The following is a 26845-nucleotide window of genomic DNA, read 5'->3' as shown; positions in this document are numbered from 1 at the left end:
GCAATTGCAACTTGCAACAATTTATAGGAATAAAATTAATTGCCTGTGAAATCTGTTTTGTTAGGAAACAGATCCGATACGAGACGTGAAATAAAGGATAATAATAAACGTAAAAAGTAAAAAGAATAGGACAAGAGATGTAGATACTTTAATATCTATAAAAATTAGCAGCAAAGAAAAAAGAAGCAGTAATACATGTAAAGAAAGCACTCACAAAATGTCTGCTTTGAAAATTCTCTATATTAACTTCCTTTCAGTTAAATCTCGACATTAATTTTCTTTTATCGCATATAACGCTATAAATCATCGAAACTTTTTTCTGAAGAAGCACAGTGTAAGAATATCTGGTGTTATAGACACGTAATACATCGATACAATACACGAACCTTGGCGCCGTCAAACACCAATCGTATTAACAGAAACAGTACGTGCAAGAAAAAGCAAATCAATCATACACATGAAACCTCTTATCGAAATTAGTAGAGCACATTTTTGTTGCAAATTTCTTTTTAATGACAATGCAATAAGAAACGGTGTAATAGTAGTAATAATAATATTAATTTTATAATTATAAATTGTCGTGTAACACTATCTGGCAGATTTAATAAATTTCTGTATTTGTTTTTTTTTTTTAGTATCCTTTCGCTTCTTACCACCAATTTAATAATAATTATTCAATAATCATTATAATAATATTAATAATATTTTCCTTAGTTTTTATCTTGTAATTGTTATTCTCTTCTTTTACGTTCATTAATGTCTCTCACCTCAGAAGAATAAAAATATCGTGTTTTACAATATTAAGGAGACACTGTTTGTCATTTGATCATTAATTTATTTGTAATGAACTCAATGTGAGTGCTGTGGTTCAGCTTACCTAATTAGGAGGAACACGCGCTCTTGAGTTTTTTTAGTGGTTTTGTCTCCTTATCTATATAATCAAATCTATTTGCTTTTTTTCTTTATCTCAGGTTATAAATACCCTCCCTCCCCCCCCACCCCCGTAACCCCAAACCCCGACCCAACTGTCTGTGCATACGATGTATGTGCTTTTCTTTGATGTAGAACTTTTTTTGCTTCTTGTGTAAGATGAGTGTATGTTACATTAACAGTAGTTCGCGAGTAATCACGCTAGTTCCGTTTTTTTCTCGTGCGTACTGTATTCGGCTTGCATCTCTTGTGTATTTCTCGTTATCAAAGTCGATTATTATCCCAATCTGTGGTCACAGTTGAGCAACTTTACTCCACCACCTTCAGCACCTTGCCAATTGCAATAGTCTTATCTAAAAGTAACGAGAAAAAACCAGTTAGAACTCGATCGTTGATAAGTAAGAAATCGTAATCCGCTTGAAATGGAAACTTTTCAGATTTAAATGCATATACGCAACACGCGCGCGCGTAAAACCCGTAATACTTACTTTCATCCCTAAGGGTGAAACGTCCCATCTGTGGAAATAGCTTAAATCTTTCAAGGCAAATGACACCTGCGCATTCGATTCTCATTATTGCCACTTGATCCTGTTTGACGAACCTCGGCCTGGTTTTACTTTTATCCCCAGTCTTTTTGTCGACCAAACAGATCAATGCTTTCACTCTAACTTCTTCCGCTGCACAGTGAATGTGCATCACAGCACTATAGCCAGCGCAGATAATGCTCTTATGCTCCAAAATTACAACTTGAGCGTCGAACACTTTTCCTGTTTTTATCGGATTGTTGCTGTCACAAAGAACAAATCCAGGGCTTACGTCTTCTTCTTCGATGCCTTTTAATTTAATCTTTACGTTCTCGCCAGGTCCAACCGATGTCACTTCTTCGTCATCGGACCACAACTGATCTACCGTCACTGCCGTCTAATGAAACGTAATAAGGTATAAAATATATTAGCACAAGTAGTCGATTCGATATTGAAATATATATCTTGTTAAAATAGAACAAGTATACCCTATTCGGCATAACAAGTAGCGATTGTCCTTTTTTCGCTTCTCCAGCCTCGACCTTTCCCATTACCACTGTTCCCATATCTTTATATTTATCAACAATGGGCATGATGAAAGGCCCATTATTTTTACGATTAAGCGAAGGTAGGGAATCGATGAAGGATATAAATGGCGGACCAGTGTACCATGTACAAAGATGTTCTGGTATCGGATCTTTCAAACCGTAACCAAGCTGTCCTGAGACTGGCATGAACGTAAGATCTTTAGCAGGATTAAATCCCAATTTACGGAGGTATGGTAATATTTTATCCCTAAATCATATAAATAAATTAATTTCCTATTCTAAACAAGACTATCGTATCTTAAATTTACGATATATTATACAACATACCTGCACTCGTTGTATCTTCTTTCATCCCACTCTACGGTTGGGTCATCCATTTTATTCACTAGCACAACCAGATGTTTAACACCAGCAGTTTTAGCCAGCATCGCATGTTCCCTTGTTTGACCGCCTCTATCGAAACCGGTTTCGAATTCTCCTTTCCGCGCAGAAATAACTAACACCGCGAGATCAGCTTGTGCAGCTCCGCCAATCATATTAGGTACAAAACTCTTATGACCAGGCGCATCTAAAATTGTGAAATGCTTTCGCTCGGTTTCAAAATACGCTCTACCGACTTCCACAGTCTTCCCTTTCTCTCGTTCTTCTTGGTTCGTATCTAGAGCCCAACTCAGATACCAAGTCTCTCTACTCCTTTCTTTCGCTTCTCTTTCGTACTTTTCTAAAGTTCTTTTATCAACCATTCCTGTCAATGCCATAATCTGGCCTCCGATCGTTGATTTTCCTGCATCTATAATACATATCAAAATGGAGTCGATGCTGATTGAAATATATTCTCACATATCTTAACTCGCTAATAGAATTCTCACGTACCAACGTGCCCAATAAAAACTACGTTAACATGTTCCTTTTTACTCTTAGTATCTTCCGTTACTTTAACAGGCTTTTTCTTAGGGATTTTAACAACCATTTCTTCATCCTCTTCGTTTTCAGCCTAAAAACGAAAAAACAAAAAATTCTAAGTAATCGTCTGATAAAAGGAGTTTTTTAAACGATAAACCAAAGTCTAAGAAAGATCTTATTATATACATAAAAGCTTCGGCGTACTTCTTCATTTTCAGGAGTTAAAAGAGGATCGCCATCTACCGCTGCTTCTTCCCATGAATCAGCTGGTTGATGTTCTGGGCTAGTATTCATTTGATCGGTAACATTCGGAGGTGGAGCCCCTCCTCCAGCAGGTGGTTCCTCCACACGATTGCCCACTGGATCTGGTAGAACTACTGGCGTAGTATTACCTAATAAACATATACAAATTTGTAATAAAAGGAAAAATTTCCTATCAAAGCAAAAATAAAGAAATGCTCGTTAACAGTTTATAAACCAGAAGAATGTCAAAAGAACTCTCTATGGTTTATTATTTCCCTATATTTCCATGTCATCTTGTATAATCATCTTATTTCCATAAATGTTTATGAACCCTCTTAACGTAATAAGTCATTACCTCCGCTAATATTTATCTATCGGTCGTGAAAATAGTAGATTCGTCGAAAATAATACATTGTTATAATGTAAAGTTACGTAAAACATTTCAAAACATTATCATATTGTATTGGAAATATTATTTTGATATTCATGTCTTATTTAATAATAATCGAACGACGCATCTTCTCTTCTCAAAATATAAATAAATCAATAAATTTAATATTTCTTTTTACTCTACTCTAGTACGTTTTCTTATAAATCTGACACATTTTTATTCAAAGAATATTAGAATTTGTATACGAATATTTTGATCTATATTAATGCTATTATATAAACAAAATTATTATAGTATACATATCTAATTCCTAACTTCATGCCCTTAATTGCTGTACAAATAAATGCTTTGAATTTAGCATCAGTTTAATTATTGCACAATATTGGGTTAATATTAAATATATGTATTGTGTGTAACTTGTCTCTTCCCAAAAAGCAGCAATTTAGTAATATCAATTTACAATGAGAAGACAGACATTAAACTAAACCCAGAAATCAACTATCATCTTTCATTAACAAATATATGAAAGACAAGAATGAGTATGCGAGTAAAGTAATGGGGGTTAGCCGCATCAGTTACATTACAAATGACTTACAATAACAAGAACCTTACATGCTTTCCCTTTATATTAATAGCCTGTACATTTGTTTGGAAAGACATAATTAATGGTTAATCGAGTTTTATTTCAAAACTAACCATGATGTATTTCAGGAGGCATAGAAGTGGTTACAGAATTCATCATGACAGCAACATTGCAGGAACTGTCGGCCGTATTACTGTTCTGCGGTGAAGAATTAATGCAGAAAGAAGGCACGAATTCCGCAGCATTTACATTCAGAGTGGAAAATTTGCTTTCGATGGACTTATCCTGTGGTGGACCGATGTCTCCGTTATCCGCCTGCTGTTCCCATGAATCTGGTGCTACACTGTTCGCCATATTTATTAAGAGTTCAATAGTTGAACCGACCTCGTAGATTAATCGAACACGGAAATCACGCTACGCTACGTGAAGGATTTCGATTAAACCGCGATTACAACTGGGACGGGGTTTAAAAAAATAATTATTTATGATATCCGCGCAACACCGTACACGCGTATCGGTACCCCGCGTGCGACCCCCGTGGTCTGTTTCGTTGTTCTACTTCGCCGGAACTGCAAACATCAAAACACCAACTTTCAACTCGAGAACGTTCCGTCGTTTTACCGCATTCAACCGGATTACCGTCGTTACAAAATCGAAAAGATAATAAGTGTCACGAACTTATGACCAGTACAACAAATGACGTTCTAATATTTAAGTCCGCGATTTTGCTAAAATATCTCTAGTCACGCGATAATGTTGGTACCACCAAATTCCATTTGTTACGCGTTACACGATCGTGTGAATTTAGATCACCCAGCAGTAGCAGGATTGCCAATAGAATTAAGAGCGAAATTTAAACTCGTTTTATGTACGGACGAGTTACGTTAGCGCGCGAACATCATTATAACACCACGTAATATAGTCATATCAATCCGATTTTAATGTATTTGCATTTGCGTGTTGCACTATCGCGTAAAATTGTCTCTAATATGCTTGTATGAATTTAGTTCCGATAATCGTATTTTCAGACGCTGATGCGAATTCTCAACTAAGTATCTGTTAATATCACGAACCTTGAACGAGATTAACGCTCAAGGTGGAAGTAAGTAGAGATGCGGAGTATGTTATTTTTTTGCACTCTTTAGTGTACACAAGTATGTACAAGATGCACAATAACGTTATGTTTAGTTAACTTAGTTACACTAACACGAGATAACACGAGGTAACACGAAGAGTATGACTGTTATATGACTTCGTTAATACTTCCTAAGAAGCTTCACCTGATCCTTATATAGCAACTATCCCTTCTTACTATAATTTTTATGGGATGGAAATCTATTATTTCAAATCTTGTAATTGTGTACTCTCGTGGGCGCATATCCTCTAGTATTGCTGATTCATACCAGATGTTTGCTTTAAATTTGACCCATCGGACACTCGGGGTGTTTGTTATTCTCTTAACGAGGTCCGCATCGTAAAGTTTACAATTTAGGGGATGGAAATTCGGACTTTCCCAGAAAAAGGCAGATGTGCGTCATAACCACAAACCGAGGGTCACCCAAAATCCCGAACGGACTAAACGTACCAGCAGCGGACAAATTGACCGCTCTCGAACTTCTACACAAATTTAACCATATTTAAATTTTATCATATCGTTTCATAATTTCCGACTTTTCCTAAAACACGCGTACGATATATTTTTCGGTATTTGTTTTTAGTTTGCTCTTTTATTTTCTGAGAAAAATTTCTACTCTGCCTTGCCTATCGTGAACGGTCATTTTGACCGCCCGACAAAATATGTTAGTTATTTGTAAAATAAATGCAATCAAAGAAAAGGCTATCTCAAAGTCAAATGATAAACAAAATCAGTAATAACAAATAATAACAGCTGTTAGACCCGTAATGTTGTCATAAAACATAATTCGTCCCTCGATCAAGATGGCCAGCTGTCAAGACATATTAACTCAGGCCCGTAGTAATCCTAAGCAATCATTCAATAATTCTAAGCAGTCCATTGTTACAAACATTTTAAAAGTCGAGAAATTTCTCAGGGTTATCGCTCATTGCGATAAAACACGGGAAAAGCATTCCCAACTACACCCTCGAGTAACCGTTGGTGGAAAACGGCCAATACTTATCAATACTTTCGTATAAATATTGCCATTACAGACCATATTCTTACTTGCTATTATCCTTTCGACTAAGGTAGTTTGTTGGTCAATTAGTCGACATCTAGCCTTGTTATCTCTAAAACTCAGACAGAAAGCATCTTCTCAGAGCATTTTGTGTAAAGTCGTTATAAAAGGAAAAGTAAAGCACATCAAATTTGACAATAATTTTATATTCCCTATTGAATATTTACCCTAGAAATGTCCAGACTTTTAAAAAAAAATTATTAAAAGAAGAAGCATTTAGAGTACTGGGAACTAAGAGAGAGCTAGATGCAACAAAACTAGATGTATTTATTGCTCTGTGTTACGACCGTTCGCGGAGAGACGCGGTCGCGAGGAAAACGCGTCAGCGAGAGGCGTAAATTCTCGCTACGATTCGGTGAATCGACGCCGCGAAGTAGTCGTTCCCCTGTTTCGGTTAGGATAACAGAGGTGGTTGATATGAATATGACACAGTAGTAAGTTATATTTCACCGTTTATTCCACAACTTATAACGAAGACAGTTACGCTGGTGCGTATGTACGAGATGAATGAGTGACTGATCTACGGGTGTGTATACCCGGTTAAAGGATGTTGACCGTTCGAAGGATGTGAAATCAGTACTGTCTTGGGAGACGATGCTGTCTCGGAGGAAAGCTAAGGATGGGTGTGTCTAGCGCACGGGACCATCGGATTTGTTGGTGCCGATGTTAGTTAAGAGAGTGAGGGAAATAGGCTTCGTTGTTAATTGGTTAAACGAAGGGTCTTAACCGCCCTCGAGAGAAAGTGGTTAGTGGGAGGAAAGTTGCATCGTACGTGAGAAAAACTAACTTTCCCTTGTCAAGCCGTGGTAGACAATAGTCTTTGGAAATTCTTCGGAAACAGACGTTTGTTTGGTTTGAAGGACCTCTACTAGGAAATCTATGAGATTTATGGAAGGTACTTGAGACTGTTGAGGGTACGCAGTGAGTATCCGAAGACATCTGGTTGCCATCTCGCCCGCGGTGTGTGGCCTGGGCTAGGTAGAGTGTTACGCGACGTAACACTCTGCTATATGCCCGCGGTGCATCAGGTAAAAAATTTAGATGTCTTATATTTGTGGAATAAAATTTGGAGACCTGTATTTTTTTTCGAAAACAATGAGCAGGAATGAGTTTGTTGAAATTACGAGGTTTACACGATTTGATAAGAAGAACGAAAGAAGCCAACGTTTACGAACCAATAAATTTGCAATGATATCTACAGTATGGTAGTATAAAATTGTTATAAACATGGTGCATACATTACTTTTATATAAAGAATCGCGGGGGAAAAAACCATGCAATAAAACTATCGACAAGTTCAGATTCATTATTACAAAAAAATTTGTCAAATAAAAAATTGTAAACGTTACGAAATTACGAAAATTTGTTTAAGATGCGGGAAATACTTATGCGGCAAATGTACATTTGATAATAAGATAATTTGTAAAAAATGCAACGAAGTTGAGTAAGATATATCTCTATATAGATAAAAGTGTAATTGTATTTGTCTATAATTGTAATTAAACAAAAGTAAATTTGGACGAAATTTTATGAAAGTATTTTATATACATTTAGTTATGAATTAACCATTATCTAAGTTAAATCATAAAATCTATTGCTTTTTTAATTACCGGTCATTTTGACCGTACTTAGGAAGGAATAGGTATACACGAAGCGTCGATAGGATTAGTGTTAATAAGTATAATCTAAAGTGGTCAATTATACTATACAGTACGAACGGAGAACGGTATATTGTCCAGATATTCATTGAAAACAGTCGTATAAGAAGAGGCAATTCAGGAAACGAAAAGGCATTTTGTTAGTTAACGTTAGCATCCTCTTGCGAATTCTTTTCCGCCTAGACGAATAAAGCGGTCTCCTAAAACGCTTCAATCTTCCCTCACCCACGAAGATAAGACTTCGACAGTGTCACGTAATTTTTGGGTTGGTTGGTGAAAATAAAATATAGTTGAGTCGTAACACAACTATTAACTTGGTTTAATAATCAACCTTTATTATGAATTCAGCAATCACAATGTAACACGCACTGAATTAACATAAATCACAATTCACTCCAACCACGTTATGTCAGACTTAGTTACAACGATACGTTAAGTACGCGACTGTTATAATGATATGTTGACTATTCTAAGGATACAGAATAAATGAAGTCTTACCGACGATACCGTGTCTGAGGAAAGCTAGGGGTGGGTGTGTCTAAGGACACGGGACTATCGGATTTGTTGATGACAATTTTGGTTAAGGAAGCGAGGGCAGTAGACACCGTCTCCGATTGGATAATAAGACGGTTGGTGAACCAGGAAGGGTTTTAGCCGCCCTCGTGAGAAAGTTGCTAACGGAACATACCAAACGCAAGGAAAATTAACTTTCCGCGTTAACTCGTAGTAAACGATAAACGTAAAAGGAAACCCAAGACAAGAGATACTCGCTTGATCCGAAGAACCTTAACTATGAAAATGCCAAGGTCCCTGGTGGGCACTTAAGACTATCGAGGGTGCGCACCAAGGATATGCAGACATCTGGGTGCCATCCTGTCCGTGTTGTGTGGCCTGGTCTCTGATATGAATTGACGTTACAACAGCCGATGCAGAACTTTAACTTGTCGGAGACGAAAGGACGCCGGGGCCCCTCTGGAACTTCAGGATAACCCCCTAACATTGTGATCTAGAGTCTACTATAGCCGAAATGAAACAATCGCAGTTATCCAAGCCGATGGTAATTGTCCGGGATTAGTGACGGTGAGCTTTGGCTCGGGGCGACAGCCTGCCGCCCAACGTAGCCGCGGTCAACGGGACGGGCGCTCCGTCTAACAAAGGTGCGGAGCGGTGTTATGACCCTCGTTAAAGGAACTACCCATAGAGGTATCGGACAGTAAAACACGCTAACGGTTCCTGTTACGACCGTTCGCGGAGAGACGCGATCGCGAGATAGCACGTCAACGAGAGTTGTAAATTCTCGCTACGATCATGTCAATCGACGCCGCGAAATAGTCGTTCCCCTGTTTCGTTTAGGATAACAGAGGTGGTTTAATGAATGTAACTCTGTATTAACAGGTTAACATAGAACAATATATTTTACAATAATATGATGAAGATGTTACAGAAATTTGACTCGACTTTGCGATATCTCTAGATAAATTCGTTTGCTCGTCAGATTTGTCGAAGTGTCATGTTTGACTCGTCAGAAGGAACTGCACTCCCTTCGATTATTTTCGTCTTTTCTGGAAGGCGACCCCCACTACGTTCGGATCACGCCACATTCTTTTACGCGAGGTAAAATAACGGCCACGAGTCGACGTTTCTGGAGGTCGCCCTGCTTAATGAACCATGCGCTTGCCACTACAATGTTTGTTTGCCGGGCAGCCGCGACGTTCCGTCTGCGACGTTGTAGGACCGCGAGCGACGGTTAGAAAATACAGCCTGTGGTAAGCCTCGTGACGTAACAGTTCCTTAGGACAATTAATACCTGAGATTGAGGCACGTACACAGCACAAGTCCCGGTAGCCCGAGGACCCGCTATAAAACCTGGGTTTTTTCGGCAATTCGGCAATTTCTGGGATGGCACCCAGATACCTGCATATCCCTGGCGCGCACCCTCAATAGTCTTAAGTGCCTACCAGAGGCCTTGGCATTTTTATAGTTAAGGTCGTTCGGACCAAGCGAGTATTTTCTGTCGTAAATTCCGTCCCTTGTCCTTAGATACCCCCACCCCTAGCTTTCCTCAGACACAGTATCGTCAGTAAGACTTCACTTATTCTGTATCCTTAGAATAGTCAACATATCTATGTCGGTCTCTACTCTTATAAGTCGCGTACTTAATGTATCGTTGTAACTAAGTCTGACATAACGTGGTTGGAGTGAATTGTGATTTATGTTAATTCAGTGCGTGTTACATTGTGATTGCTGAATTCATAATAAAGGTTGATTAAAACCAAGTTAATAGTTGTGTTACGACTCAACTATATTTTATTTTCACCAACCAACCCAAAAATTACGTGACAGCGACGTCGATCCGAGGATCTGGGGTACTTAGACCACCACCTCATCGAGGAAGGGAATAGCGCCTTACGATCGGTACACGTTTGAGTTGGAGCAAGTATATCTATCCTCCCGTTGACCGTGGATTCGTTATCGAACCTAAGACCATTATCACTAGCGTCGCGAGTGCCTAATCGCCGCTGTTGATTGTCGAATCGGTAGTGTTCATACTCGTAGTACCAGGCCGTACCGCCGTTATAACACAGCGATGGCCATTCCAATGGAGATCTAGCAAATGCCCACAACTCCTGACGCTTCTCTGACAAACTTAACTATTTGAATCAGCTTGGGTGACCAAGGAAGAAGGGAAGAAAGATCGTGGACAAGGACAGATTTCGACTTTTTATTTAAAATTTCACATTCACAATTTTTGTCCAATTTGGACATTTGGTAGAATTTTTTATCTTTAATTAATGGTTAATTTTTTATTTTTTGATTATCATGTGAGTGGCTACCCCCAAGGGAGTATCATCTTCGTGTTTGTCAAGATATATCCTTTGTGAAGATTTCGACATGAATCATTCTTTGACTTCTTCGAAGACTCATCGCTGTGTTTACTAAGTCCGAACGTACTAACGGAACGCAAATACATAATTGTGAAAGTCTTAAAAAAGATTTTTAATTTGTAACTGAGTCGTTAAAATATACATTATTCTTGTTAATTTTCAAATAATTCAATAGTTTTTAATTCTAATCTAATCTTAAACGAAGGGTACTAAATATACCAGAGTGGTTCTGTGGGCATTCGAATCAACTCTAAAGTTCCCAGATCTCATAAAACGTACATGTACGGATAAACGGATACCTGTGCACCAAACCACTGCGTGCACCAAACTAAATGCAATATATACGTATGGACATACATATGATACACCGTATTAATATTTTGTTACTCCAATGTGGCTCGCATCCCTCCCATGAGATTTCTTCTCAGTTCTCCCCTATACGTTGGCAGCACTGCCAAACACAATCAACTTATATCGGTTCAATTTTGTGAGAGTAAAACACAACATAACCTTTAATGTTTGATAGTTACATTATCGTTTTGCTTTATTTCTATATTTTTTAAAACTATAAATTTGTTTAAAATATAAATTTGATATAATAACAATCATTAAAAACTTGTTTAATACAACTTTTTATCAAATTTGTCAGACAGAATATTAATAAACGTTAGCAAAATGTCGGAAGACGAAGTAGAAAGCTTTGAAATCACGGATTACGACCTTGAAAATGAATTTAATATTAATCGTCCCAGGCGTAAATTATCAAAAAAGCAACAAATGCTTGGTTAGTTCTTTGTTTCAATAACTATTACGTCTATATATAGTATAATATTAAACTTATATTTTTTTCATATTTCATATTTCAGGTATTTGGGGCGATGATAGCGACGAAGATGAATTATCTGCTAGACCATCGTTTAAAACATTTGATAAAGGACCAAAGAATTATACGACCCCTGTAAATTTTGTAGCAGGTGGTATTCAACAAGCTGGAAAGCCTAAAGAGGAGACAGAGGACAAAGATGACGATGAAAGCGACAACGAGAGTAAATCACAAAAAGAATTTCCAAATAGTTCCAGGTAAATTTTAGATAGTAAGACTTATTTATTTCATTTTATAATAATGGTACAAGTATTCTAATCGGTAAACTTTCTTTTCGCCGATAGTTCTGAAGATGAAAAGCCGAGTTCTGTGCATCAACGTACGTCGTTTTCGTTAAATACGGATGGGGATATTGCAGGTTTACGAAAAAAGAAGCATAAAGTAAATCCCTTATTAATGCAAAGTGGGATGGGGAGTTGGGAAGTCTATACAAAAGGTATTGGTGCCAAGTTGTTGCTACAGGTATATATAAAACAATAATTATTTTGTTGATACTCCCATACAGATATACTTATATCTGCTGTTCTGTTCATTATTTAGATGGGTTTTGAACCTGGAAAAGGATTGGGTAAACAGTTACAAGGAATAAGCGCGCCAGTTGAAGCGCATCTGAGGAAAGGTAGAGGTGCGATTGGTGCTTATGGACCGGAAAAAGGTCCTAAAGTTGCAGAAAAGAAGAAAGACGAAGAAATAGAAGAAGGGAAAGACCCCAAAGCTAAGTTATCACAGTGGAGGAAAGGAGATGGAAATACTGCTAAGAAAAAAGTAAATTATATATATCGAAGTGTTGATCAAGTTTTGGAAGATGGGAAATTGAAACCTAACAAAAAGGTAAGAATATCCAACGAGATGAGTAGGGTTAAAGTTATAGATATGACTGGACCGGAACAAAGAATTCTCAGTGGATATCATGCTATAGCTGGGGGTCAACAGCGACCCGACGAAAACGTCGTAGTTACCGATAAAAAGTCCAAAGTTAATTTTGCATTGCCAGAACTTCAGCATAATTTAAACATACTTGTGGATATGTGTGAGCAAGATATTATACAAAACGATAGAAGGACACGGCATCTAAGCGATAGAGTAATTGCGCTAGAGGCAGAAAAGAAAAACTTGTCTAAAGTTATAGATCAACACGGTCAATTAATAGATACGTTAGAAAACGTTCTTGCGATCGTAGACAGATTGATGGATGAAACAAATCAATTAACGTTACAAGAAACTGCGGACGCTTTTAAAGATTTACAAGATAAATATTACGAGGAATATAAAATGTACGAACTCGGTGAATTAGCTAGCAGTTTTGTTGGTCCAAAAATAAAAGATTGTTTAATTAGTTGGAATCCATTGATGCAACCAAAACAATGTATTAAATTATTCGATCAATGGAAAAGTATCTTAGAGAGTGGTAACACCACCACTCTTCAGACAAGAACTATGCACCCGTATGATCATCTTGTCTGGAATTCGTGGATGCCATCAATCAGAGGTGCTATACAGTAAGTAGTCTGTTTTACAGAAAATTCGATCGTTAACATACTCGAGTAGTACTATGTATATGTATATTTACCATGCCCTTCTTTTCTTTTTTGTAGGCAGTGGACATGTAGGCAGCCAGAACCACTAATTGAATTAATAGAACATTGGATCCCATTACTTCCAAATTGGATATTAGAAAATATTTTAGATATGCTAGTTCTCCCCAAACTTACCTTGGAAGTAGAAGAATGGAATCCCCTTACTGATACAGTGCCTATTCACACATGGATTCATCCTTGGTTACCACTTTTACGTACGTATGCATACAAAAATTTACCATTAGTTATACGAAAACACAAAGGAACTATTTCAGTAACGTTATATTATTATTATTATAGGAAATCGTTTAGACACTTTAATATATCCAATAATACGACGTAAATTAGGATCCGCATTGGGTGGCTGGCACCCATCCGACAGGTCTGCCAGATTAATGTTACAACCATGGTCCAATGTTTTCGCAAAAGGAGATATGGAAGCCTTCCTAGTGAAAAATATCATCCCAAAATTGCAAATAGCACTTTCAGAATTTGTTATAAATCCCCATCAGCAACATTTAGATCAATGGAACTGGGTATATGAATGGAAGGACTTACTTCCATCTCATATAATGGCAGGCCTGTTGGATAAATTCTTTTTCCCTAAATGGTTACAAGTTTTGGCCTTGTGGCTAAATCATTCTCCTAACTATGATCAAGTTACAAATTGGTATATGGGATGGAAAAGTATGTTGAGTGAAAAAATATTGGCCGAACCGCTGGTAAAAGGTGTGTGTTCAGTATAAAATATTTTGAATTTCCTCTAAACAAACAAAGTCATCAATTTATACTCATACGCTTATTGACTTACAGAACATTTCAAAAAAGCGTTAGAAATAATGAATAGAGCAGTTTCCGTGCCACAGAGTCACCAACCGGGTGCAATGGAACAAGTTTCCTATTTAACGAGCTTAGAAAGAAGTCAACCTACTATGTCACAAATGCCTTCAACAGCTCAACCAAGAATGGAGGTACGATTTAGTTTTACCTACCTATAATAAAGTGAGATGATTATATTACCGATATTATGTTAACTTCGATTATAATATTATGTTCTTTCCTTTGCAGAGGCTTGCCGAAGCAGTTAGGACAGCATCGCAAATACCTCACGGTTTCAAAGACCTTGTTCAAAAGAAGTGCGAGGAAAAAGGTATATTGTTTATGCCAATACCGAATCGGTATAGGGAAGCAAAACAAGTTTATAAAGTTGGTAATGTCCAAGCTTATATAGATGGAAATGTTTTATTCGTTTGTCACAATGGCATGAATTGGATGCCAACACATCTAAATGCTTTACTAGACATGTCTGAACTTTAGGAATAATTGTAATTTTAATATAATACACAATTAATATTTAACAGATGTGTATAATTATTTTTCTTGTATATATGTTGCGAAATATATTACAAGATATAATGCTGAAAAAATTGTATTAGATTAAGTACAGTCTAATGAATAAAATTGATTGTCATTTTTTTATATTTAAATTTATTATATTTCTTTATAAACCCTTTCTTATCTATCGTTATTTGTATCTGATTTACTTTTATTTTTTACATAAGAAAATTGGATTTCTTGAAAAGTTTGAAATTACATTTATGTCGACACATGTTCAAGTACGAAATGAACAATCAACACAGTATAATGATAGCAAATATTCAAATGCTTAAAGAAGAAATTATATTTAAACTTCTTGGAATGATAAGACTTTTCTTCTAGCCAACAAACACGAACCTCTCTGCTCTCTGTCCTTGTATAGCTTTACTTAGTCAATGACATTACGGCTACAAGACGTTGTACCGTGCGAGCAGAGAACATCTCTTTTCTTCGATGGTACTCCCGGCATTCACGTTTCACGAATGCAGTCCCTCGTTCGCGAATGTTTGTCTTATTGACTACTTCTGTTCGAAGCGGTCGAAGTCGAACGCGTGTAGGCGCCCCTGGTTATCCTACTACCGAGACGCAGCTATAAAACTCCTCAATATGGAAAGTTGCACGTGATCCTGCGGAGTCGTACGTATGTACCTACAGAGTCGCCCAATAGGCACCGTGTATCAACCACTACGATGTGTGCCGGTCTTGTGTATCAACCATGGGCGCCACCATGCGCGAGGTACATGGATTTCCAGACTTATTGTTAGCTGCCCCATAGGCCATAAGGTCACTACGTGATCGACGTTACTACGTATGTATGTACTCACGTGTGATGATCCTTTAAATAAGTATAAACAGATTTTATAAAATTACATACGTGTTACAGATGTATGCACCCTAGTAAAAACGAATTGCATATTTTATATAATAATTTGCATATGATAAATAAATAATATATTATTCTGCAAGACTTAATTCTCGACTATCTCGCATCAAAACGAAATAAAAATAAATGAATTGTTCAAAGTCATCTTGATTTTATCAAATTTGTATAGTTTTATTATACGTTTCAGATATCTTTGGGCGCAGCTGAAACAGAAAGCAACTGAAACGATTTTGAGTTCGTAGTTCGTTTTAACAACCCTAAGAGGAAGTAAATATATATCGTAAAGAATTAATAAATTAAGTGAAGGAATACTTAAACAGCACTGTGATGTTACGTCTTTGACCAATCGATTAATTTCGGTCAAACTATTATAATCTCTGAAATAATCTCGACTCTTCCCTTTCCGATATCGTAAACACATTTTCACATTTTCGCATAGCAATTACGACAAGTGCATTCGCAGGTGCGACAAACTGAATATGTAATACGTAGTTGGAACCATAAGTGAAATCAAAGCTATTTTTGTATTCCTCCAATGAACCATGAGTTGGACTCTAGGTGACGCCTATGGCACCACTACCAACGAGTTTGTGTCTCATACTCATACACGTAGAAGACTGGTCCTGTAAGAGGATGGACATCTCTCGCCTACACGCCTAGCAGATCCGTGCTCTCGGGTGTCGAGAAAATTTGCATTGGACCGGAGTGTGTCTGCCTAGTAACTGGCTGGCTTTGCTGCAACGGACTCGTACGGCCGGATTCGTGAAACGGTCCCTGCACTCTCTTTCTCTCGTTCTTTCATTGTGTGTGTGTGTCCATGATACGTGCATACGTGCACGCGAGCACTTGTCGAACTGTCTGCCAGATCTTAACGTCTATCGTACGAGAGACAGTCGAGGTGAAGTTGTCGCCTCGCGAAGGGAAATATTGGGCCGACGATCGTTCTCGTTCGAAAAATAAAATAGCACGTACAGAAAAAGAATGAATCGCGTGTGCATCGTCGGACATTCTTCGAAGCGCTTGTAATATTTTTGAAGTCGCAGGTATTGTCATGTCGTCTTCGAGCGACGTGTCGAAGGGTTCAACTTTTTACGCTTTTACCTGACATTGTCACATTATAAATTCCAAATATCGCGACCTGATATATGATTCTAGGTTAACAATTATTTCAACAATTTGAAGTCTCTATTATATTTGCTGGAAAGATAAGTTTGAATCTAAGTCAAAAATCAACTTAAAATATATTATCGAACCGGGGTATCCGATGGGTTATGAGTAATATGTATTGCATTCTCTTAGGATTAATGCGGATTCAATTTGAAGGAAGCGAGGTTACTTGAGCGAGGCAACCACTTAATGGCAGCACCATTCAGGTTGCGCCATCGTATCGCGGTGAATGAAGTCTCCTTGATAACAGGTGAAAGAGTACTCGCCGCGTTCTCAGTCGTGATGCTTTTACGCTCTTCGAGGATCAAAGTTTCCTGGAACAGAGAGTAATTGCGTTTCACTTACGATTTATGCGTAAGTGATTTCACTCGCATCATCCTTTACCGGAAAATTTGTATATGCGTATACAAAGTTTGTCCTCTTTCCATTGTTTATAACGAAACTTTGTCTATTTAATATATCTGAGGATATACGGAACATTCCGTAGTTTTTATAGAAACAATAAGAAATGAAATAAAACATGACATTCGACAATTGCGACTACAGTTTTATAGTAAACTTGTTTTCTTTTTTGCCGCTCGAAACAATCCGATTTGCAAATCTAACGGGCTCGTAAGATAATTCTAAGGTTGATTTAAACATTCCGCTCATTTTCTATTCCTAATCGTGTAGTCATGTAACAATTACTAACAGTTGCGTTACGATCTTTAGTAAGATTAGTTGATAATTAACTTCTTTCGCGATAAATTTGCAATTTTAGATGTAAATTAATCTACGAAAACAATCGTGTGCTCGTACATATTTACTAGTGTGTATGTACACACTATCTACATTGAGTAGAACCGGTCTAGATGCGAGGGAATTTTGAACGTAACGTACGATAGATCGATTATTTAGGTATTAATGTCGTGGCAGATACGAGCAACGTTTAAATAGTTCCTAGAGAGGTCGACGGCCTGCAATAGATACTATGTACATATATACATTCGTAGACATATGTATGTTTTCAGCAAAACGTGATCGCGCCCAAACATTCCAATCCCACGCAAATCGCTATCCCTAAGTCCCTCCGCGAAATACCAAGTACATATTCATAGAGACAGCAAAACGTCAGAACAATTTAGCGATCGTTTGGTTGGATTGGCCGTAATACTGTTCCTAAATAGGTAGAAAGTTATTTTTAATACAGAAACTAACTCTGCGACATCGATCGTTCGTTCGAAACCTTTTCGGATCCAAAAAAAGGTGCAAAATGTAGGATATTAATTGTGGATGGCTCAATATTCGATTGCAATCCGAATCTTGAAGATAAATCAATTGCAATTGTTGTCTTAGGTTATATTATAGAAACACCGTCTTCTCTATTGTCAAATGTTGGCCAATGAGGTTATGAATAACCATGGGACAAAGCATCGATATAGTTAGATTTTCTTCGGAACGAAGTACCACCGTAGCAAAGAATAATAGTATAGGTAACGATGGTATAATAACGATAGTGGTTACGCGTCTAGTTCGTCATCGACAGAATTACAAACTCGAAATTTGCGTGTCGTCCATTTTCTAAACTGACCGATTAGTCTTATATAACGTATGGATAAATTCGGTGGATGATTTACACGACTAACTATTTCAAGGAATTAACAGACGCGTGACTTATCGTCGCGTCGATCGTGGGTGTTGCGACGAGATTCGAGGACAGGGAGATTTATAAGATCTATACATTCTCGAATTGCCAAAAAGAACATATAGTACTATTGTGGTACGAATAGCGTAATAAATCTATCGTACATAGTGATTTCCAAGGTATTCCTCGAATAAATTGAAAGCCGTTCCTAACCTATACAGAGCTACTTCAGTTTGTAATTCTATTTATTTTTATTAGAAAATTCGTGCGATTCTCGTTCACATTACGTTTCCTTGCTGCAACTGCTATGTCATAAATCATGAAAATTTGAAATCGTATAAAACAAGAGAGGAAAATTGCATCGCTACATGATATTGCTAAATAGGTTAGCAATGGAAATAGCGAACACACACATGTACGAGATATTGCAAGAAGTTTAATGCGAACAACGCATAATGCATATCTGTATAAGATATGCTCGACAGGCTTCCTTTAGCCTCGATCGTCATTTTGTTCTTCTTTCTGCATTATCTGAAAGGCCTCCCAGGTCGTGGCTCCTACTATGTACATATAATGTACTGAACCAGTATTACAGTGTTCCACGAACGTGCCTCTATGCGTTGCATTGCGTTGCGTTGCGTTGTGTGCGCGCAAGTGTCATTTATGTACACCGTAGATGTGACTATTCGACGTGAAACGATAGCGAACCATGGGATTGTTTTAGAAACAAACGGCATTTTGCTCTCCGCTTTGCATATCGTTATCGCCTATTGCAGCTTATGTTTGAAACGCAATTCTTTCCTTCGTCTATTTTTGAAGAAAAATATAGTAAGAAAGGAATAAAAGGAAAGAATTAAGCGTATCCATATTTTTACGAATCAGAATTTAATCGTCTGTAATTAGAGAAAATTTACGCATCGTTTATACGAGCAAGTTAACGTTCAGATTCAAATATACGAATTCATAGCTAAGTTTTTATCGTGTAACGTAGTGAATTGTTCATTCGCGTTCACAATAATTTGCATGCATCTCGGATACAGAACGAGCGAATGTCAATTCCTATTATCGGAATTACCGTAACGAGAGCACGTGGTGGGAATAGTTATCGAACTTATATTATCGGATCTATTAGATCATCGGTACTGTTTTATCTATCGACGTATCTACACCGTGAACGAAGTTCTACCGTATCACAAATGAAAATTGGAAGGGAACACGAGTCAACGGAGACAACGCAATGCATAATATTCAGCTAAGATTACATAGCAGTGTAAATTAGAGAGAATGGAATCTTTCTAGCTGTTATGCTCGAATATTCGCATATGGGTACTTACTTCGACTACGTTAGACGGTCATAAGGACGAAGTTTCGCGAATTTGGTCACCAGCGAGTTTGTCCGGTCAAAATGTTGTGGATAATTCGGAGGTTTTTTGCGGATGAATGAGTCAGAGGGGAAACGTTGGCACGCCACGGGTGAACGAACACCGAGAAAGCACCCGGTGTATCGAACCAAGCAACAGGTGTGACTCGTGTATCTCCGCTGGGTACATTACGTGAATAATCCTGCTGGTCGTTACGTTGGCAGGTGTACGTAACCGCGTTCCGTCTAGAATCGCGTATGTCTCCACGGGGAATGACGCGAACGATCGCTTTCTGCGATATTATTATTTCATTGCACGAACTACGTGTCAGATCAGCATGCGCGAACTGCATCAACGTTTTTATAGATTCTACCGCTAGATATCGTATCGTTCGCGCACGAAAAACTCGATTACATCGACTCGCGAGGTATCAACCGTCTCGGTCGACCGTTCGGTCCGTAACAACTTCGGATAAGTTCGATTAATCTTCGAGGCTTACCTCTGTCCGGTAAAAATTGGGGGTGTGGTTCTGAATTACGATTCCAAGAAATTTTGGTAGAGAAGAACCGATGCCAAAGATTTCTCTCCGACGACAAGATATGGCAACTAATTAAAATTCCGAACAATAAGTTCGGGATCGCTGCTGATTCGTAGCACGCACCTGTGAAGCAAGGCGAAACGCGCAGCAAGAACAGAAGCAAAAAGACGGGGTGATGTCCGATCGAACGATTTTCTCTGGCCCTTTAATCAAGAAGGAGGAACCCGCAACGACGTAGCGCGTAATGAGTAATGACATCTGGTCGGTATAGGGCGGGGCTAACAGGTCCCACGCGGTCTCCATGGTTATGCGTACATGTTTCTACGCGTACACCAACACTATCGTCCGGTTTCTGCTCGTTCAAACACTTACGACTCGGTTTAAACGACCTCCATCCGTGCGACTGCTTCTCTTCTCGTATATACGCTGTTCGTATCGTATCCGTGTGTAAAGCTTCGTGCAGATTTATGAGATTAAAGTTATTTATGCGATGCCCGAGTATGAAGCGGAGCCCCTGTTTTGTTAGAAAAAGTTGATTAATTTAAATATTTCGTTGGCATAGCGATTTAAGACTTCGAATAGAAGAATTCGATTCAAATTTTCCCTGGCTATTTGGTAGAGACGTTTCTTTCTAATTAAACTACGTAACGTAAATGAAAATCGTGTATCGTAGTAAATATTATTATAACGCGATCGAATATTATAATACAACGATATTTACATCGAAGGAATTCCATTAACATGGTCGTTAATATTCACCGGCGTATTTGTCTCAAAGTACGTGTTTCTGCTCTTTGAATCGTCGTTCTTTCAACTTGCGACGCAAGGAACGCGCAACGCGTCCCCGTGAACTTTCCGCCGTTTCCCCATGAAATGAAATATTTAAAAAACCGTCCCGTCGGCGAGTTAGCTGGAAGGATCGAAACACACCTTGATTTTCATAGAGTTTATTAGCTAACGTGGCTCGATTGCGTAACAGTGAGAAACGCGTGAAGCGCGATTATAAATCCATTTCATAACGTTGACTGTTAGTGCCAGATACAGACGTATACGCGTGTATATCGAAAGTGCAATATGTTCGCGTTAAAGCATCCGCCTGCTAAATACGGTATAAGCGTATCTTACAATCATACCGAGTGATACTGTTGCAGCGTTTCAGCTTTGTCGCTGACGTCTGAATCGTAATTGCGTACGAAATATTATAGTCCGCGAATAGGGTTTTCCTAATACGGCTATACCTTCTATGGAGAGATAAACTACCCTACATTAGGACGTCTAACATCCTCTCTAACATCTTGTATAGAGGAACGAGCCGGGTTGTGTAACGGTTTAATAACAAGAACTATATTGCCGGCGTAAAAGAGCGAGAATATGCTTGCTGCGCGTGATCCTTCGTTCGTGTTTTATAAAAATACATGCAACTGGTCGTCCGTGTACGGAAATATTTCTTGCCGTTTCGTACGTTAATTGACACCACAGATTGCGCACCCTACGGTGGAATATCTCTGCCGTTGAAAAAAAGAAAAAAGAAAAAAGAAAAAAGGATCGTATTCATCGACGATGGATCGTAATTTGCGACGAAGGAACGAGGTGGGAGGGTTTTTTCGCGAGGACCTTTGTTACCTTTTCGTCCGCTTATTAAGGCGTGCGTGCTAAGGACACTGTAAAATTCTGCGAAGCTCGTTTACGTACAGTGGATGGTCAATGCGTCTTGCGAATTTTCGAATTTACGTTACACTGCCGAGCAGATGTTGGTTTTGTTGGAATTCGATAGGTTCGCCTTAAAACGCGCAACATCGTACGTTATCCTGGTTAATTTGCGTCGTGTAGGAATCATGTTAAACGTTTCCACGGACAAGATATCTATGTTGGTCGAAAAGGTTATGCGCGAAGGAAGGGCGAGAAAGTGGTCATTACGAGCGAATAGCCGCGTCGAAGTTGTGAGAACCATAGTGTCCCGTGACTGCGTTATTAAGCAAAAATATTGCACCATTTTCAGAGCATTAACGAACAAGTTTTACAGGGGAACGTAAACCGTGGCCGGCTCGTATATTAAGCTGGTTTGAACGTTCTATGAACGAATACGACAAATCCGTGCTTCGGTTCTGACCTTCTTTGGCGCGACAGCGTGGGCGCATTTACTTCAGACGGAATTACAGTCTGCACTTACTCCATCTTACCTCAGTCATTTCAGTATAAGTAACTGCAATCGTGAACCGTGACCGCTGCTCGTATCATCTGGTTTACGTAATTACGTACGGATACACGCATACGCGTACCTGAATACACAGAACGTGAAATCGACGAGTAATACGCCCGGAAATGACCACCTCTCGGTGGTCCTACGATCACGGAATTTAGAATTCGTCGAGAATATAGGAAGAAACTGGTTTTACCTGAATCACGGTTTTACAATCATTGGAAAAGGAATCGATCGCACGTTAGTCAGGACATTGTTACAAGTTGCTACGTTATCTGGGAACGTTATGTCGCCATCGCCGGAAGTAGTAATTCCAATTTTCGCGTTCAAGATCGAGAACAGGACGTTTAAGATTTTGCAATTTTTACCGCTATTTTCCGTACCATTATCTACTCGAGCAAACGTCTATATCAACTTCCTTGGCATTTATTCGAAGCTGATACTTTGATTTATTTCACACACACAGACCGTCTAATCGTTATACTTGTAACAACATGATGTAACAGAAAGCGTACGATTTTAATCGATCGTTTAAAGTACGTTGCATCGATAATTGCAACGTATTTCTCGTTTTTCGATCGTCCTTCGATCGTCGTTGTTGCGTCTTCGAATGGACAGATGAAATCTAATATACGGATCATTCAAGTACAATATCATAGCGAGGAAACTTGGTCAAAAGCCAGGGAATGTAAATCACGTAGATAGGTTGATCTTTCTCTACGCGCAATTGTAGCGGATATGCAAAACTAGAGTAAAGTGCCAGATGCCGTTTAACGATTGGAACGAGCGCGATTCAGGCTACGTATTACCTTTGCGCTCAATCACGTGCGTCAGTATATCGTAGCGTAGTAAGTTGTTTTCATTGGATATTTATATTCGTATTCTTCTAGGATAACATAATCTGTACGATGAAATATCGGTGGAATCGTCGATTGAATCTCATTACATTTTTCTATGATCCTCGACGGGCACTTTTAACCACGTTTAACGTCGTTTTCTCGTCGATGTTTTAATTACCTTCGTCATCTTCGTAACTGCACAACGCGTGTGATTATTTTACAGATCTGTTACAACCAAAGTATCAATGGCATATCAAAGTGGTATAATCGAAGCATTTAATAAAAAGTATCGTCTTGTCCTCTCGGATAACACGGTTTTTCGATATTCTGAATCGTTTCGATCGCATTTACCTATCGTTCGTCTCGTTTGTATCGAAACGTCTGTCTCGTTTCGAGCAAAGAAATGACGGCGCGTTAGGCTGTTCGTACAATCAGGCCAATAGAGTCGCATATATCGTAGTTTTCCTACTTGCCCAACGCGGATATCGCGTTACGTACATAATGTCGAGTAAAAGTACTCGCAGATGCTTGAACCCTTATCGTTTATCAACTGATTTAGCCGTTGTTGAAAGAACTGTGACACGGTAACGCGTTTTGCTTCCGCATATGTTGTGGCACGCTTATCGCATATGGAAACCTCCGCATAAACTACATCTCGTTCGTGAAACTCTAGACTCGTTGTTTGTATAGTTGTAGGGATTTTTATAAAAGCGAGTTAGCGTCGATATCGATGCAGGATAAACGATATCTGACATTTCTCAACCATGACGGATCGGTTTATATTTTGCAAGGCAAATAGCACTTGACGCGTTTGCGTATTGCAAAATTTTACAAATATACGAATCTCGTTGCCTCGTCCACTTGGCGGGCCACGCTCCAATTCGAATCGAAGCACTAACATGATTTGTTTAACACGTTTTCTGCAACAATTTATTACATCTACTGGTTTATATTCGCCGCTATTTAACGCCAAGTATTTACGTGGCATCGATATAGCAATAGCCGCGCGACTCCCAAAAATTTTCTCATCCAATCGCATCGTTCGTGTCGTTCACAAATCATAAACACGTCCCTGCGATAAAATTATGCGCTCGCCTTATCCACTCGTATCGCGTAAATTACGAGTCAACGGTAGACCGGTTTCGGTCGAACTGAACCCGAAACGAAAGAGAAATGTTCATTTTTTATATTTGAAATACGAGAAAGTAAATTTCTGGAATGGCTACAACGCTATCGCAACTGGCATTCGAATCTAATTTGGCAAAGCGAACAGTTTGTACTTTGACAGGATTCCATATTTTTCATTTACTTGTCATAATCCTTACTGAAAAAACAAACGAACAAACAGAACGTGAACGATCGATATTCGTTGTTCGTATAGAGTATATCCGTAATACGAAAGCAACGATTTCTTTTGCCGGCTATGTTGGCGAAACCGGTGTACTTGGTAGTCACGTTGACTCGATTCATTGACAGAAAGATCCGAATGAGCGTTGGAAATGTCTGAGGCGCGGCGACGAGCGCAAGCGGTTCTCGTTCGGCGGAGCCGCCCGCGCATCGGCTCGGCCGCGCCGAAGGGGGCCGAGATTGGCCGAGGCCGAACGAACGCGGACGAATAGTCGGCTCGAATCGCACTGCCGCGATGCATCGGTTCGAACGCGCGCACGGGCTGGCTGTCTCGCTTGTCTCCCTAGTGCGTCGTTCGAGGTTCGTCCTCTCTCGTTTCTCCGTTATCGCGAATCGCGACGGCGCGGTGGCGTGTTCGGGTTTTCGAAAATACGCGCGCTACCGCGACCCGTCACCGACACCGGCGTCGTCTCACCGCGCTCTCGCCTGACGTTTCCGACGTCACCGGTAAGCCCGCAAACATTTTCCCCGAGTCCGACTGAGTGACTCGATGAACTCGTTGCCCGCGTGACACTTGAATACGATCGTCGACGCGCGCGCACGTCGCGTTATCCATCGACCGACACGCGGTTTCGAACGTCGTTCGTGACAGAATCTCACCGTGCCTCATCACGCTTCGAACTTTGTGCAACGTTTCCACGCGAACCTCTTGCTGCGTCCGCGTAATCGTGCTATACGTCATCGGGGGTTAAACGACGAGCGACGAAGGAAGACAAACGCTTGGAACACCGAAAGTGTGATATATGTGTCAATCGTCGAACTAACCTTTACGTTAGTGCATGCACGTGCCGCGTGGCTGTCTACGACTTGAAGTTTCCGCTGTTATACGAAATACGCGCCGATTAGCTACGCGAGGACCACAAGTTCTAAAGTTCTGTTTTAGAGGGGAAACGGCAAAGGGTCGATAGATTGACAAAGTGAGAAAAGCGCTCCCAGAACCAGGCCCGTTATGGATTCCTATCCGATGGTGAGTCGTTTCTTGATATCGTTGCACATCCTTCTCCAGGTGTGTGAATACGCTGACATCATCGCATTTTTCTCGAACGCGTTCAAATCGCCGCCGGTGTTAACTTCCGCCATGTATGCATACTGGAAAAATTCCAAAGTTTATCAACCCTGTCGAATTGGACATTTTGTAATTTGCCTGTATTCTCGTACTTTCGTAACCAACGATCTATCTACGTTTACGCATTTCTACCAAATTAAATTTGCGCGTAACATACGCATATACGTTGAATATACGGATTTCTAATACAGTGATTAGGTAATATCGCGAATGTACGATTTCACGGATCGTACAAATTTCCGATCCTACGTAAAATAATCGAACGATCGTGGAGATGATGAATCGAGTTTCTCGTTAGCGTTCTCGACGTTGTTACGTTATATACGTTTGTTTTATCATGTTCGTCGTCGTTTTAATTTGCACGGTAAGAAGAAGAATAGGAAACGTCCATTACCAGCCTACTACTTTACCGGAAAACATAAGAATATAAATACGTTCGTAGCTTTGGGATAAAAGAGACGATATATTTTCAAGGATAATTATACGAATTTCGTAGACCACACAAGACGGACAACATCGTTCGATTTATAACTCAAAGTAACTCGGATATGTCGAAACGAAGTTTAACTACCTAATATACGTACAACTCGGCGTACCGTAACTACTAGATTAGTCAAATTTCAAACAAATTGCCGGTCGTTTACTCTAGCAACCGGTTTCGAACATTCCGATCGTTAAATTTCGTCGAATCTGGTAAAGATCGATTATCGAAAGGCAATGTTGCTGCGCGTTTGCAACGAATAAAGACATTTCTTATTATTGGTAGCGAGCATTGGATCGGGACAGCGAGAGTGCTATTATGTCATCAAGCGCGATAGGCACAATGAGTGCCTAAGGATCGGATATTTTCATAATCGTGAACGGAATGACAATAATGACCGGCGTATGTTACCGCCTCTGGAAAAGGCCATTAGCGAGCCGTGCAAATGTAGCAATTCGCGCGTCACCGCAAAAACAAGCCGTCGTTCGGGAAATTGCGATTCATCGCGCGTAACGACCGTATTTTGTTTTCTTTTTATTTATTAGTTTTTGGAACACAAAGCGGTTCTGTTTTTTTGCAACA

General features: G+C 39.2%; 3 protein-coding genes and 1 long non-coding RNA gene across 5 annotated transcripts in view; 2 read left to right on the top strand and 2 right to left on the bottom strand.

Moving 5' to 3' along the window:
• Positions 1–126: 126 nt before the first annotated feature.
• Positions 127–4879, bottom strand: LOC126863961 (eukaryotic peptide chain release factor GTP-binding subunit ERF3A). Of its 2 annotated transcripts, none has more exons than XM_050614756.1 (7): positions 4236–4879; positions 3092–3297; positions 2876–2996; positions 2330–2792; positions 1943–2249; positions 1419–1851; positions 127–1283 (listed from the first exon to the last, which is right to left on the bottom strand). In XM_050614756.1, the coding sequence occupies exons 1-7, from the start codon at positions 4474–4476 to the stop codon at positions 1240–1242; spliced, it is 1815 nt and encodes a 604-aa protein (XP_050470713.1). In that variant the 5' UTR covers positions 4477–4879; the 3' UTR covers positions 127–1239. The 2 variants fall into 2 exon arrangements, with proteins under 2 accessions (XP_050470713.1, XP_050470714.1); XM_050614757.1 differs by having other exon boundaries at positions 3110–3297; positions 4236–4877.
• Positions 4880–11286: 6407 nt separating this feature from the next.
• Positions 11287–14807, top strand: LOC126863957 (tuftelin-interacting protein 11). The gene is made up of 8 exons (XM_050614750.1): positions 11287–11644; positions 11727–11940; positions 12028–12205; positions 12284–13242; positions 13339–13535; positions 13621–14049; positions 14134–14291; positions 14389–14807. Exons 1-8 carry the CDS (start codon positions 11536–11538, stop codon positions 14635–14637), a joined length of 2493 nt encoding a protein of 830 aa, XP_050470707.1. The 5' UTR covers positions 11287–11535; the 3' UTR covers positions 14638–14807.
• Positions 14808–18836: 4029 nt separating this feature from the next.
• LOC126863963 (uncharacterized) overlaps positions 18837–26845 on the bottom strand; it is a 48692-nt gene continuing 40683 nt past the window's right edge. The window contains exons 2-3 of the long non-coding RNA XR_007689031.1: positions 19706–25805; positions 18837–18931 (exon numbers count right to left, since the gene is read on the bottom strand). This is a non-coding gene — a long non-coding RNA (uncharacterized LOC126863963). The remainder of the gene's footprint in view (positions 18932–19705; positions 25806–26845) is intronic.
• The window catches only part of LOC126863955 (uncharacterized), a 62620-nt gene continuing 61312 nt past the window's right edge, over positions 25538–26845 (top strand). The window contains exon 1 of the mRNA XM_050614747.1: positions 25538–25683. The gene's annotated coding sequence lies outside the window, so the exon portion shown is untranslated. The remainder of the gene's footprint in view (positions 25684–26845) is intronic.

The sequence above is a fragment of the Bombus huntii genome, chromosome 3 (genome assembly GCF_024542735.1).
Source record: "Bombus huntii isolate Logan2020A chromosome 3, iyBomHunt1.1, whole genome shotgun sequence".
Lineage (NCBI taxonomy): Eukaryota > Metazoa > Arthropoda > Insecta > Hymenoptera > Apidae > Bombus > Bombus huntii.
Note: the sequence above shows the minus strand (reverse complement) of the source record. Positions and strands in the feature narration are given on the sequence as shown.